We start from the raw sequence: 14,914 nt of genomic DNA, 5'->3' as shown, positions 1-14,914 counted from the left end.
TCATCTGTGTGTTGAACCTCAGGATATAAGAGATATTCATTAATTATCTCTCCTATTAGTTTTTAACGGGGAGACAGAAATGGAGGCTAGAGAACACAGGGATATAAATATTGATGTTTGGAAAACAGTTCACAAGAGAGAACAGCAAATGCTGGAGGTCTTAGAAAATATAAAAGGTGGATATGTCATCAGGACCTGATCAAGCAAAACCCAGGACATTGTGGGAAGTTGGGAAGAAATTGTGGGACCCCTAGCAGAAGTATTGAGATCATCTATAACTATGGGTGAGGTGCCAGAGGACTGGACAGTGTCCGAATTTAAGAAAAGCTGGAAGGAGAAGTTTGGGAACTATAGCCTGATATCAGCAGTGGGTAAGTTGTCAGAGGTAATTCTGAAAGATAGGATTTACATGCATTTGCAGAGGCAAGCTCTGATTAGGGATGGTCAGCATGGTTTGTGCAAGGGAAATCGTGTCTCTCAACCTTAATTGAGTTTTTTGAGGAAGCAACCAAAAGGACTGAGGGCAGTACGGTGGACATTGTTTACTTGGACTTCAGTGAAGACTTGGACAAGGTTCCACGTGGTTGACTAATTAGCAAAGTTAGATTATATGGGATTCAGGTTGAGCTTTCCAATTCTATACAAAATTGACTTGACAGTAGAAGACAGGTATTGCATTTTGGTAAAAACGAATGAGGGCAGGACCCTGGATAGCATTGTAAAAATGGAGACACCTAGGGGTTCAGGAATGTAATCCTTTCAACTTTGCATCACAGGTAGGCAGGGTGGTTAAGGCAGTGGTTAGCATGCTTGCCTGCATTGCTCAGACCATTATGTATCAGAGTGGAGTCATTTTGAGCTTGTACAGGATATCGGTGAGGCCTCTTCTGGAGTACCGCATGTAATTATGGTCACCCTGCTGTAGGAAGGATAATATTAAAATGGAGATGGTTTAGAATAGATTTACCAGGATGCTGCTGGGAATGGAAGGCTTGACTTATCAACAAAGATGCTTAGACTGGAACTTTTTACATTGGAGTGTAAAGGTTAACAGGTGATCTTAGAGGTTCGTAAAATCAGAGGCACAGCTAAGTAAATAGCAAGTCTTTTCCCTAGACTGGTGGAGTTCAAAACAAGGGGGCGTGTATTTTTAACATAAAGGAGAAGCATGTAAAAAGGACATGAGGGGCAATTTCTTTTTAAAACCAGAGTGGGTCATTTGAAATAAAGTGTCAGAAGTGGCGGCAAATGCAGGTACAGTTACAACATTTAAGAGACGTTTGGATACGTACATGAATAGGAAAAACTTGGAGGGATATGCGCCAAATACAAGCAAGTGGGACTTGTTTAGTTTGGGGTCATGTTGGGCTGAAGAGTCTGTTTCCATTCTGTATGATTCTTTACCCTCAGGCTGCTCACAACTGTGAACTCAAATACAATTACTGAGACATCACTATTGTTACATTGAGTGCAACTTGCACCATGTTTTGAGTAAATTCCAACATTAAGATCTGTGCAACTTCCTGAAGAGGCTTTGAACTTTAGGTAAGTTGTGCAGATGTTGCTGTTAATCAAAGTTTAAAACAAGTTTGTTTTTGAATTCGGTATCTGCACTTACCATCAGTTCTGACAAAATCTCCAATTTTCTCTCCAAAGATGCTGCCTGTCCTGTTTAAATGTATCTAGCATCATTTGACTGAGATGCCTCCAATGAAAACCACAAATCTAAACTGATGTAGTTTGCTGATTCACATACAAAGCACAGCTTTGATTAAGAAACTGTATAAACAATTCAAAGTACAACATCTCCAAGAAACAGTTTTCACATTTTCTGAAAATTGAAAACAGATGACAGGGAAAATAACAAATCTGCATGTTAACTTCAGTTACATTTTGCAACTTTTTTTAAATGCTTGTTTGAAACTGACCTCACCCTGAGTTACAAAGAAAGAAAGAACACAACCACTCATGCCACTGCCAACTCCCAGAGCTCACGATATCCAGTCTCAAGCAAACATACTCTATCATATTTATGGAATCATTCACATCACTAATTAAGGCAGCTTTGCTCACCAGCTCCATTAAATCATGGGAAGAAAATAAAGTGTTCAGATAGTATTTTCACTGTTTCTGGTCATCCCAGAATATTACATGGCCTGTGAAATGCTTATGGGCTGTAGTTACTTTTGGAATGCATGTAGTGCACAAGTTGGCTGCTGCACAGCGTGCTCCCATGATTAAGCAATATGATCACCTCATCTGTTCTAGCAACACTGGTTTGGGGAGAACTACTGGTCAACACTACAAGAAGAGTTTCCATTCTCCATTTCAGAACGGTGCTGTGGAATCAACTTGGAGGGGCAGAAAGCAGGCTGGTTTAATAGTTACTCCAAAAGACGGCACCCAGCAATGCAGAAGACCTGGGGTTGTTAGCCTTCATGATAGTTTTAAGTATCTGCAGTAGTACTTTGTACCACGATTATTTGATTTACGGGCAAGAATGCTACCCATTGAGCTAGACTGGACCTTTAGCTGTGCAGGTTGTACAAACTCTTAAAGCATCACAGTTCTGATGCTAGGATTCCTATAGATATTGTACTAGAGAGAATAGTTTTTGCGTAAACATTGGCAAACTATTAAAGCACACAAGACATCGCAACTGTATTTGATCCTATTTTCACCAAGCTCCAGATTAAAGTTTTGAGTGGCAAAATCTCACATGCGCACGAGATTAGGGCAAGACCACAAACTGCCAATATGCAAGGCACTACTGTACTATATGCAGTCCACAGGTACTCACCATTTTTTCTTTTGTTCAATGGAGAGAGGCCATTGTTTGACTGCAATGTGAGCTCCTGCAATTCATTTGTGACCGCTTCACTCTGTGGACTCGGAGCTGAACCATCGTCTTCACCATCGCCAACCCCACTGCCATCTGCTCCAGTCCCAGAGACGGCAGGGGGAAGGCTAACTTCATTTGGCAAATCCACCTTGGCGCGAATATTACCCTGAAAAAAAAAGGGGAGAAAAAAGATTTTCTTTAAAAAAAAAGATCACACACATCCCAGTTGCTAGAAATGCTTGAAAGGGAGAGCAAAGGATAAGCTGCAATTAATTTTCAGCAGTTTGAAACAGTACAGAAAGTCCATAATTTCAATGATGAGATGTCATGAAATCAGACAGGCAATAGATTCAAAACCAAAAACTTGCGCACAGCATCCTCCAAAATGGCCTATGACTCTTCAAATTATTACAAGGTGTTAAGATTGCAACTCTGGAAACAACAGTTCCAAAGGATTTAATACTTTTCAAATAGTGAAACTTTAGCTTAGAAACCCCATCGCAACATCAAAATCACTTCATTGTCAAACAAAACCCCTCCCATCACATTAGCTGAGCTTTTGGTCATCGTTGTCCAACTGACTGTTCATTATTTAATGCTTTGTGAAGCACTTTAACATTTCTTTAGATTAAATACAAAGTAATTACATATAAATAATATGTACATTAGAGAATACATAAATGTCCCATTGTGCTTCATTAAAGTCATTTTCTTGCTTTGACTACATATATGCATGCTGTTGTCAGTGAAACACACTCAAATTTGAACTCTGGGGACAGAGATGGCTCCACTTCAAAACAAGTTAGAGATTTCAACTGGAAAAAAAAATCACAAAACTAACTACACTATGTGCTCACATACATTCAGGGACTGTTCCATATTGGGATTGAAATAGCCACTGTTTCACTTTCCAGGGATACAAACCAGATTTGCTGAAAATTTCCAGTATTTTCCATTTTTATTCCACATATGTTACGCCACTTTAACCAAGAGCAACAATGAACTACATTCAGGAGAAATGAGTCACTGTGCTCCACCTTGGGGCAAGGGGCAAAGAGATCCCAATCATTAAATGGAAGGTAACAATCCAATATTCATAGAACAATCTGCATCACACTTGCTTGAGCTCATTTTAAACCTAATTATGGTGCGGTTCTTAAATCAGAATAATTTTTCTTTGTCAGCCCGAAGCTGGATGTGCACGCATTTCAGGAGTCTCTACAGAAACCTCAATCAAGCTAGTTTCTGGATTAAAAAAACTATATTCTTCCAACAGAAATAGAGTTATATTGGATCAAATGAAAAACACACAGAAGTAATAAAAATTCAAACCCACTGCTTCCACAGATGCTGAAATTTCACACCCATGGCAGAGGTGAGGCCAACAATCACCAGCTGCATTTACATAACCCTTATGTATGTGTCAAGGTGCTTCACAGAAGTAATATCAAACATAGCCTGACACCAATATAAAAGACAAATTAACCAACATTTGCTCGAAGAGGTGGGTTTTTAAGCAATCTCTGAAAGGAGGGAATGAATACCTATGATAGGGGCCTTGCATGGACACTGTCACAAAGAGGAACATCTTCTCAGCAACACTATCAAATCTCCTCACAATCTTGCATATTCCAACTTCATCACTTCTCATTCTCCTGAACTCCACTAGGTTTAGGACCAACCCGCACAACTTTTGCTCAAGATTGCCCCTTTATCACCAGAATCAGACAAGTGAATATTCTGAAATGCTAATACACAACTGTACCCTTTAAGTAAAGAGACCAAAACCGTATACAGTATTCCAAGTGCAGTCTCACTAAAACACTTTATAGCTGTACAAAACTGCTACTTTGAAACCCAAAACAAAAAGGTCCTTGCTTGTTTGGCTCTACTTGTCTTGATTACATGTGCATTATGTGTCTCAAAGACACCTTTTAGTCAACCTCTGCAATTACTAGTGACTGCCTTGGTTTTAAAGGTTCATGTTTTTGTTTATTGACGACACTCCACTTTCCCCTGCAACTGGCAACATTTTTTCCCTCCTTAGCCTATCGGCTGCCTTACCACTGTAGGCCATTTTAGCAAGGAGAAGACTTTTCAAAAAGAAAAAAGGTTTCGTTGCACCTGTAGCTAATGTAGGCCTGTGAGCAAGGTGTACTAAGGTGCAAAGGTGATCGAGTAGCGGTAATGTCACTGCAGTAGTAATCCAGAACCCCAAACTAATGTTGTGGGGGCAAAGGCGGTATTCATGGTGAGATGTGAATTCAATAAAATCTTGAACTAAAAGCTACTGTAATGGATGCCATGGTACCAGTACTGATGGTCGTTAAAAACCCACATGGCTCAAAAACATTCTTTAAGAAAGAATGAATAGCTGGTCTGGCCTACATGCAACTCCAGACCCACAACAATGAGACTGACTCTCAATTGTGTAGTTAGGAATGGGCAATCAAATGCTAGCCTGGCTAGCAAGGCCCTCCCTCCCCCCGCCAACAGATAAATTTCAAAACTAAGCTAAGACGTGGGAGTTGTCAGTCTGTCTGCACAGTTCCTTCTCTACACCCCCACTTCTGACCAAGGAATTTTTCTATTAAATAACAACTGTGTAAAGCAATTTAAAAATGCAGTTGCAAGACACTAAATTATTGCAGCTTTTGCAGGCTAGATGGCTTCAGTTCTGCTTACTGTAAAACTGAAAAAACGTCCCTCAATGAGCAAAGGAAATTCCCAGGGTAACTACAACCTGATATCATTTCCACACGTTAAAGGAAATTTTAAGAAAATATCATCCGCTTTCAATGAATCAGCTAAGTAGTGAACTTCAACAAGGCAGTTGCGTGCCAAGGTACTGGATTCCCAAGGTTTGCTATCCACGAAGGACCAGTGTGCCACTCTGTAACACAATTGTACTACTGATACAAGTTGTCACTTGCTAACCAAGAAGCAAGAAATTCAAACCTCTGAACATTCTGGGGGAGGGTCACTGGACTCTCTGTCTACAGATGTTGCCAGGCCCAGCAATTGCTCTGTCTTTGTTCCTCATTTCCAGCATCTGTATTTTTTGATTTATTTCATTCAAATCTCTGTACAAGAACAAATAAAATTGAAGAGCTATTTGAAAACAGCTTGAATTTAGTCAATTGTTGAAAGATTATTAAAAGCAAGATGCAAGGGAACGAAAGGAGCTTTTAAACATGGGTTGGAAATTTCTTGCGCAGAGGAGACAAGGCAGCAGGGATAAAAGCATGTGACAACAGGTCCTCAGTTTTTTCAACATTTGTATCAATGACTTGAACAAAGAGACATTTTGCATATTTAAGTTTAAAGATGGCACCAGGTTAAGAGAAATACAATGTTATTTTGGATGGGAACATGAAGTTGCAAACAGACATGCAGTAAGTGATTGAACAAAATGTGTCAGACAGAGGTTGATGAGTGAGGGGAAGGTTTGAGGCATTCTTTGAACCTAAAAGACAAACGGGGCATTTTTTAAAATGGTGAGAGACTTGGAGCTCTGGAACAGCAAATGATTTACATGTCTCTACATACATGAATCACTAATGCATGAGCACAATAGGTAATGAAGAATACTAATGTACCATTGGCCTTTATCACAAGGAAGCTGCAATTCAAAAGGGATGCACTTCAGCTGTACTAGACCATATCTGAAGGGCAGCAATTTGGGGAATACACCACTTAGAATCCATACCAGCGTGGAAGCAGACCATTCAGCCCACTGAATCCACACCCACCCTCCACATAGCACACCATCCAGACACACTCCCTACCACAGCCTGTAACCCTGCATTTCCCATGGCTAACCTGCATATCCTTGGTCACCATGGGAAATCTAACACCGCCAATCTGCCTAAACTGCACATCTTTGGACTGTGGGAGGAAACTGAAGCACCCACGGGAAACCCACGTAGATACTGGGAGAACAAAAACAAAATTGGCTGAAAAAGCTCAGCAGGTCTAGCAGCATCTGTGAATGAAAAGAAATCGTTAACATTTTGGGCCCGGTGATCCTTCCTCAGAACTCAGACACAGGGAAAACATGCACATAGACAACTCCACATAGACAGTCACCCAAGGGTGGAATCAAACCCAGGTCCCTGGCAATGTGAGGCAGCAGTGCTAACCAGTGACTCACCTGACCACCCTTGAGGAAACACATACTAGCCTTGGAAGGGCTTCAGTGCAAAATCATCAAAATAAAAGCAAAAGAGTTTAAATTATGATGGTAGACTGCTTAAACCTGGAATTACTATAGTAGACTACATAGACTTGTCAGGATTCTTTCAAGTTTAAACATTAAAATGATGATCTAGTTTCAGACTTCAGAAATGACAAAGTGGCTTGAAAGGACAAGTGTCTGACTTCTTATGCCTAATAGATAGGATAACATTAAATGATAGCAATATATGGAGTGGTGGTGCAGAACATACTCAAGTGGCTGTTCCCATTCTTTGAACAATCCAATAAAATCAAGGTAAGAGACTGATGCTAGATCAAAAAAGCTTCTTCTCTGAAGTGAACAGAGTGTATAAGAGTAGGCATAGAAACAAGGAGATAATGCTTGAGTTTTAGAGCCAACTTCTAAGTATAGCTAATGAGCACTTCATATCTCAGTGCCAGGAAGGCTAGAAGCAAAGATAATGGGAGCTGCAGATGCTGGAGAATCCAAGATAACAAAGTGTGGAGCTGGATGAACACAGCAGGCCAAGCAGCATCTCAGGAGCACCACAGAAGCAATGATGCTAACCATAAGCTGGGTATTTGTAAATGACCTAGACATCATGTGAGGAGCAACAGGACCCTCTTGGGGACAGTGACAGATTGTATTTAACATCCTTCTTAATTCAAAATATAATTTGAAGAGCTAAAATTGAAGATCATTGAAATGAGTGAAGTAGTAATCTGAATGAATTCAAGGAGGTTTTTGAACATTACAGATGCAGGAATCCACAGCAGGTCAGGCAGCACCCATGCAGGGGCAGGGGGGACAGCAAGCTAAAATTTCAAGATTAGGGGCATTTAAGTAGCTGGTAGGTAGGCATATGAATGATAGTATAAGGTAGGGGTGGAGGTTAGATAGACCTTAGTATTAGGGTAAAAGTTTGGCACAACATGGTTGGCCGAAAGGCCTGTACTGTGCTGTACTATTCTATGTTCTGTATGTCTGTTCATCAGAGCCAAGGCAAAAGGTGCTAATAGCACAAATTAAGTGATCAGTACGTGAGAATGGCAAGACAACAGTGTGTCTAAGTGCCAAACTGGAAAGAACAGACAGTCCCACTGGAGTGGGAGGGGAGAGAGAGGACATGGTGACAGAGGATGCAATAAGTAAAACTAAAAGGAAGGGAAGGAATGGGTGTTGCTTCACAATTTGAAGGTGTTACACTCAATATTGAGTCCAGAAGGTTGTAAAGATGAGATGTTGTTCCCTCAGTTTGCTATATGAATCACTGGAGCATTGCAGCGTACACAGGGCAGACAAGTGTGTATGTGAGAAAAACAGGGTGTTAAACTGACTGGCTACAGGTCAGAGTCCTACTTGTGCACTGGCTGGAGGTGTTCGACAAAGCATACGGGTAGCCCAGTCTGCAGTTGGTTTCTCCAAAGTAGAGTAGGCCACATCGGGTGCAGTGTATTGAACACTACTTCATTTGAAGGTAACTATCACTTAAAAGTATTTACAGTCTAGCTATCAGCATTCTACTAAGTCAGAGATTGCTAAATGAAGAAATTACCCCATTATAAACATTGCAAGAATAAAAGTGAAGGGGGTCACTGTGGCCGAGGTAATGCAGAACCAAAGAAAGCATGTATAATTAGAAGCAAAAGCTACAATTTGTAATTGAACAAAAAGGAAAATGCCAAAGATCTGAGTGAAATAAAGGAGGTTACTTGCTCCCAGATCAAGGGAAAACAACTAGAACACACGTGGTATGATTAATAAATTGCATTAGAAGACAGGCTGGACTTGCTCAAAACACAGCAGTTCCCAGTGGCAGATACCATTTGTCTTCAAGGACTGCGATGCGATTGGGAAAAAAATTTAAAAGTCACTAACCACCATTATGGGAAAACAACAGGCTGACATTAGGCTCACATCCAAAAAGGAAATCAAAACAGTCAGTTAGAGTCAGGTGTGTTGCTTCGGTCTGCATGAAGTAATGGAATTGATTACCTTAATTAAACATTTGAGGACTGCCTGTATAATATTAATCTACTGACTAATCTATTAGAAATATCTTGTCTCGTCAACTTCTTTGACTACTTGAACCATAAAGCTGAAATCCCCAACAAACTGCACCTCAACTTTCAAGAATGTCAAAGTCCCACAGAAAAGCTACAAAAGGTGAAAGCAGTGGTGATCCAAGCTTGTCCTTGCAAATGGGTGAAAACCTAGCAGACGTTTAGAAAACAAGTGAGAGCTGGTAAAGGAGCGGTTAAAGACTAGAAGCATTGAGTCATACAGCATGGAAATAGACCTTTCATTCCAACCTGTCCACACCAACCATATTCCCAAACTAAACTGGCCCATATCCCTCAAAATCTTTCCCATTCATATACTTATTCAAATGTCTTTTAAATGTCATAACTGTATCTCCATCTGCCATTTCCTCAGGCAGTTCATTGCACACATGAACCACTGTAAGAAATGGCCTCTCACTTCCTTTTAAAATCTTTCTTCTCTCACCTTAAAAATATGACTGCTAGTTTTGAACTTCCCCATAGGGAAAACAGTCTTGTCATTCACCTTATCTGACCCCTTCATGATTTAATGACACGCAATAAAGGTCACCCCTCGACGTCCTACACTCCAGTGAAAAGCCCCAGCCTGTTCAGTCTATTTTTCTATCAAACCCTCCATTCCTGGTAAATCCTGGTACAGCTTTTCTGAACCCTCCCCTGCTTAATAATGCAATTCCTGTAACAGGGTGACCAGAACTGGACACAGTATTCCAGAACAGTCCTCACCAACATGCTATACATCAACAGAACATCCCAACTCCTATACTCAGAGGTCTGAGCAATGAAGGCAAGTGTGCTAAACACTTTTTTAACCACCCTGTCTGCCCGTGATGCAGGTCCCTCTTCTACAGCACTACCCAGGGCCTTACCATTAATCGTACAAGTCCTGCACCTGTTTGTATTACCAAAATGCAATACCTTGCATTTATCCAATGTAAACTCCATCCACTACCCACTGATACAATTGATCAGGAGCTCTTTGAATTCTTAGATAACCTTCACTGTCCAGAGTACCACCAATTTTGGTGTCATTTGCAAACTTACCAACCATGCCTCCTATATGTTCAAGCTCAAAAACAATTACAGCAGTTTGTCTTCTGAATCCAATTCCAGCTTTGTTATCTTCCATTGAACCTGCATCTAGCATAGGTGCTCAGGCAGCATCAGGGGAACAGGAAAGTCACCGTTTCAGGTTGGTACCCTTCTGAACTTTCTGAAGGGTCCTGACCTGAAATGTCGGCCATCCTGTCCCTCTGATACTGCCTGACCGACTATGTTCCTCCAGCTCCACACTATGTTGACTGACTCCAGCACTTGCAGTTCTTGCTATCTGTTTCTAGCATATTAGCTTCTGAAACCTCGCCTAATGTGCTCAAACCCTACCCCAACTGTGCAACTCTATCCAGCCCCACGCTCTCCACTTCCTTTTAGTCTGACATTGCATTTTTGACCTTACAGTGTCTCCAATTCAGTTGTCAAACTGTCGCACTCCACAATTCCTTTCTATTGATCTCCACCCTGCACGCCTCTTTACAAAAGCCTCTTGAAATCATGCAGCTGTGTTCAGAGTTAGTTTTCTTTAGATCTGAAATGTGCAAAGACTAGGCAAGATATTCTACTCTGTTGAACACTCAAATCAATGTCTTCTATTGGAGGCAGACCCTCAGATCAGCAGCTGAACGGAATGTCAACTGCGGCAAGAGAAAGCCCCATTTCACAAACATTTGGATGAAAGGTTTCTTGTTTCAAGTACAAAATTATTACTAACAGAATATTCAAAGCCATATGTTTACAACAAACAAACAACTGGGCACAAGACTTGGAAGGAAAGAAACATGGATGCAAAAGTTCACTCTACAAGCAGAAGGACAAAGTCAATCCGTGCAAGACTCTGAGGAAGGGTCACCAGACCCGAAATGTTAATTGTTTTTTTCTTCACAGGTGCTGGCAGACCTGCTGAGCTTTTCCAGCAACTTTGTTTTTGTTGCAATCTGTGCTAGGATCTGATCTAACCACTTAAACCCTGAAGGTGCCACAGTTAGTAAGACAGCACAGTAAAGCCAAACAACTGTATTCAAAGATATACACACACACACACAGGAAAGCACCTTGAGGCTACAAGCCAAAAAACATTTCTGTGTACGTTCTCCTACATTGATGGACCAACTGCACTTGCTTCTTTAACATCAGATCCACAAGTTCCACCACAAATATTTAGTCAAACAAGAATGATGACAGACATTACAACACTAGTGCAGCATCTTTTCATATTTCACGGTAATATTTTATAGCTCACAAAATAAACACATGGGTCACAAACAAAATGTTTAAGCGTGGTGATCACAGACTTATCTATGGTAAACATGAGACATTGTTTTAATCTCAGTAAACTTCAAAATACACGAATACATCTGCTGCAAACTCAAAATTTCTTAAATAAAGCAAAACAATTCAGAACTTTAAATCAAAGTAAATATCATCATATAAACCAAACATGACTAGGGCAAGAAAACTTATGCCAAGAAATCCATTTTCTGTTGGCTGAAGGAGACAAAATATAACAGTAATTTAGCAATCTGTTTAACCTCCAGAGAGTACAAGCACTGAGCCAACGATCCTCTTCAGTCAAAAGCAGCTCATCAGACTTGTACAATAGTAGGAACAAGTCATTTCTTGTAGGCAAGTGAAAACGTACTGAAGGCTACTGATAACAAAGTGTGGGGCTGGATGAACACAGTAGGCCAAGCAGCATCTTAGGAACACAAAAGCTGATGTTTCGCGCCAAGACCCTTCATCAGAAAAAGGGGGATGGGGAGATGCAAAAATTCCATCCCCTATTCCAAATTCCGTCGCCTCCGCCGCATCTGCTCTCAGGATGAGGCATTCCACTCCCACACTTCCCAGACATCCTCATTCTTCAAGGGCCGCAACGTCCCCCCCGCAGTGGTCAAGAACACCCTTGACTGTGTCTCCCGCATTTCCCGCAACTCATCCCTCACACCCCGCCCACACAATAACCACCCTAAGAGGATCCCCCTCGTCCTCACATACCACCCCACCAATCTCTGGATACAACGCATCATCCTCTGACGCTTCCGCCAAGTACAATCCAACCCCACCACTAAAGACATTTTTCCAACTCCACCCTTGTCTGCCTTCCGGAGAGACCACTCTCTCCACAACTCCCTTGTCCATTCCACACTGCCCTCCAGCCCCAGCACTTTCCCCGGCAACCACAGGAAGTGCCACACCTGCCCCCACACCCCCACCCCAGGCCCCAAGATGACTTTCCACATCAAGCAGATGTTCACCTGCACATCTGCCAATGTGGTATACTGTATCCACTATACCCGGTGTGGCTTCCTCTACAATGGGGAAACCAAGAGGAGGCTTGGGGACCGCTTTGCAGAACACCTACGCTCGGTTTGCAGTAAACAACTGCACCTCCCAGTCGCGAACCATTTCAACTCCCCCTCCCATTCCTTAGACAACACGTCCATCCTGGGCCTCCTACAGTGCCACAACACTGCCACCCGTAGGTTGCAGGAACAGCAACTCATATTTTGCTTGGGAACCCTGCAGCCCAGTGGTATCAATGTGGATTTCACAAGCTTCAAAATCTCCCCTCCCTCCAGTGCATCCCAAAACCAGCCCAGCTCGTCCCCGCCTCCCTAAACTGTTCTTCCTCTCACCTATCCCCTCCTCCCACCTCAAGCCGCACCTCCATTTCCTACCTACTAACCTCATCCCGCCCCCTTGACCTATCCCCTCCCCACCCATACTCTCCTCTCCACCTATCTTCTCCTCTATCCATCTTCAGTCTGCCTCCCCCTCTCTCCCTATTTATTTCAGTATCCTCTCCCCATGCCCCTTTTCTGATGAAGGGTCTATGCCCAAAACGTCAGCTTTTGTGCTCCTGAGATGCTGCTTGGCCTGCTGTGTTCATCCAGCTTCACACTTTGTTATCTTGGATTCTCCAACATCTGCAGTTCCCATCATCTCTGAAGGCCACTGAATAGCTTATCTGCTGGAATCTCCACGAGTGTGACTTTTAATTAGAAGCTCCAAGTGTTAATGATATCTGGTAGAAATTGATATTTGGACCAGATTGTGGCTTCTGTCTATGTGAAGCACCATCTTCGTTTTCTGTGCAGCACAAAGCTGGAACAATGTGGCAGCCCTGACTCCTGGGAGAGGCCAAACAGATCTTGCTGTGATTTTGCATCTGTACGTGTTTACGTCTCTCTAGCAGTCAGGTACAGATCACCAAGAATGTTTGTTCTTCATTAAATACACACACACTGCGCAACCCTCAGCAATTACCATGATGTAACCATGAATGGATGCTGGAGAGTGCTGTTCACTCATTGATCTGGATTGCAAGGATGTCTTTGAATCATTTTTAACTGGTCAGTGAGAGAAGGCACTTCGCCCACGGAAGAGCAGAGCGGCCAAATGGAAAAAAAAACAATGCTGATTTTGAGAATCCTGAACGGGGTTTTCTCAAACTTCAGTTAAAGTACACTTAAATCACTCCACGTCTGTCTCAACGGGGCAGAAGGGACCACAACACAAACAAGACAGCTCGTGATTAGGTTTCTAAACAACCTGTACGCAGGAATATAAATCCCAGCATGGCAGCTGGGGAATTTAAATCTAGTTAATTTGATAAATTAGATTAAAAAGCTAGTAAAGGTAATATGGGAGCACATTACTTTTGGTTAGCTGACAAAAATCCATCTGGTTCACGAATATCCTTCTAGCCTGCATGTGACTGCAGACCCACAGCAATGTGGTTGATTCTCAACTGCCCCGCAGTTGGCCCACGAAGCCACTCTCATGATTGCGGTTCAGGTCTCCCTGTCAAAGCAATAAATGCTGGCTGTACAAGCAACACCCAATACACCTGAAGTAAATAGTACTCTTCCATAATCCCCATACCCTGAATTTCTGTGATCTTGCCCTTGTGCACAAAGGCCTGTAAGGCTGTCTTCAGAGTCTGATTCCCACTGCTGGTATGACCAAGCTCATTCTGATTTGAGCATCAGTATTTACACAGCACTTTTCAGCTAATAGCCAGGAAGCTATCCTCCTTACCCTGGGGCACAAGATTCAGGGGCTAGTCTGAGTGAACTCTATTTGGATTTGTGCTCCCAAGAGAATTCTACATATTAAAAAAACAAACAGAAGCTTAATTATTAACATAAGCAGCCTTTAAACTGTTTGACGTGGCAGACTCAACGAAGCTCATCAAAATTAGAAAACCCACAGAACAACCATCTTGCCCCGTATCAGGCATTCCTTCATAGTCTCATGCATTACTTCCAAGAAAGAAATAGATAGAGCTCTTAAAGGCAGTGGAATCAAGGGTTTATGGGGATAAGGCAGGAACAGGATACTGATTGTGGATGATCAGCCATGATCATAATGAATGGTGGTGCTGGCTCGAAGGGCCGAATAGCCTACTCCAGCACCTATTGTCTATTTCCGGTGATTTAACATGTTTGCACAAAGTATATTATGGGTTACTACACTATTGTTAACTACACAGAAATTGCATATTTCAGCCATATTATCTTTGCCAATATCCCTGTAACCACCAAAATTTTGACCCCACTCCATCCAGCACCCCAGTTTCCACTCACTCTGCATCTAACCACATTGTAGTCTTAAAGTACTCAGCCCTATCGCGTCCTGGTCCTCAGACCCCTTTACCCTTTACTACTTCAGTTAAAGGCGAGCTTACTTGACCCCAGGTTCTACCACACTTTGCCAGCCCCAGATAGGATCAAGTATGACTGCTTGCGTATC

General features: G+C 42.1%; 1 protein-coding gene across 1 annotated transcript in view; it reads right to left on the bottom strand.

Moving 5' to 3' along the window:
* The window catches only part of LOC125447057 (myocardin-related transcription factor A-like), a 169,384-nt gene that overhangs the window by 132,295 nt on the left and 22,175 nt on the right, over nt 1-14,914 (bottom strand). The window contains exon 3 of the mRNA XM_048521126.2: nt 2,801-3,008. Within this exon, the coding sequence (XP_048377083.1) occupies nt 2,801-3,008 (208 nt within the window). The remainder of the gene's footprint in view (nt 1-2,800; nt 3,009-14,914) is intronic.

Source organism: Stegostoma tigrinum, chromosome 38, assembly GCF_030684315.1.
Source record: "Stegostoma tigrinum isolate sSteTig4 chromosome 38, sSteTig4.hap1, whole genome shotgun sequence".
Classification (NCBI taxonomy): Eukaryota; Metazoa; Chordata; class Chondrichthyes; order Orectolobiformes; family Stegostomatidae; genus Stegostoma; species Stegostoma tigrinum.
The sequence above is the reverse complement of the archived record's forward strand: the minus strand, read 5'-3'. Positions and strand labels throughout refer to the sequence as shown.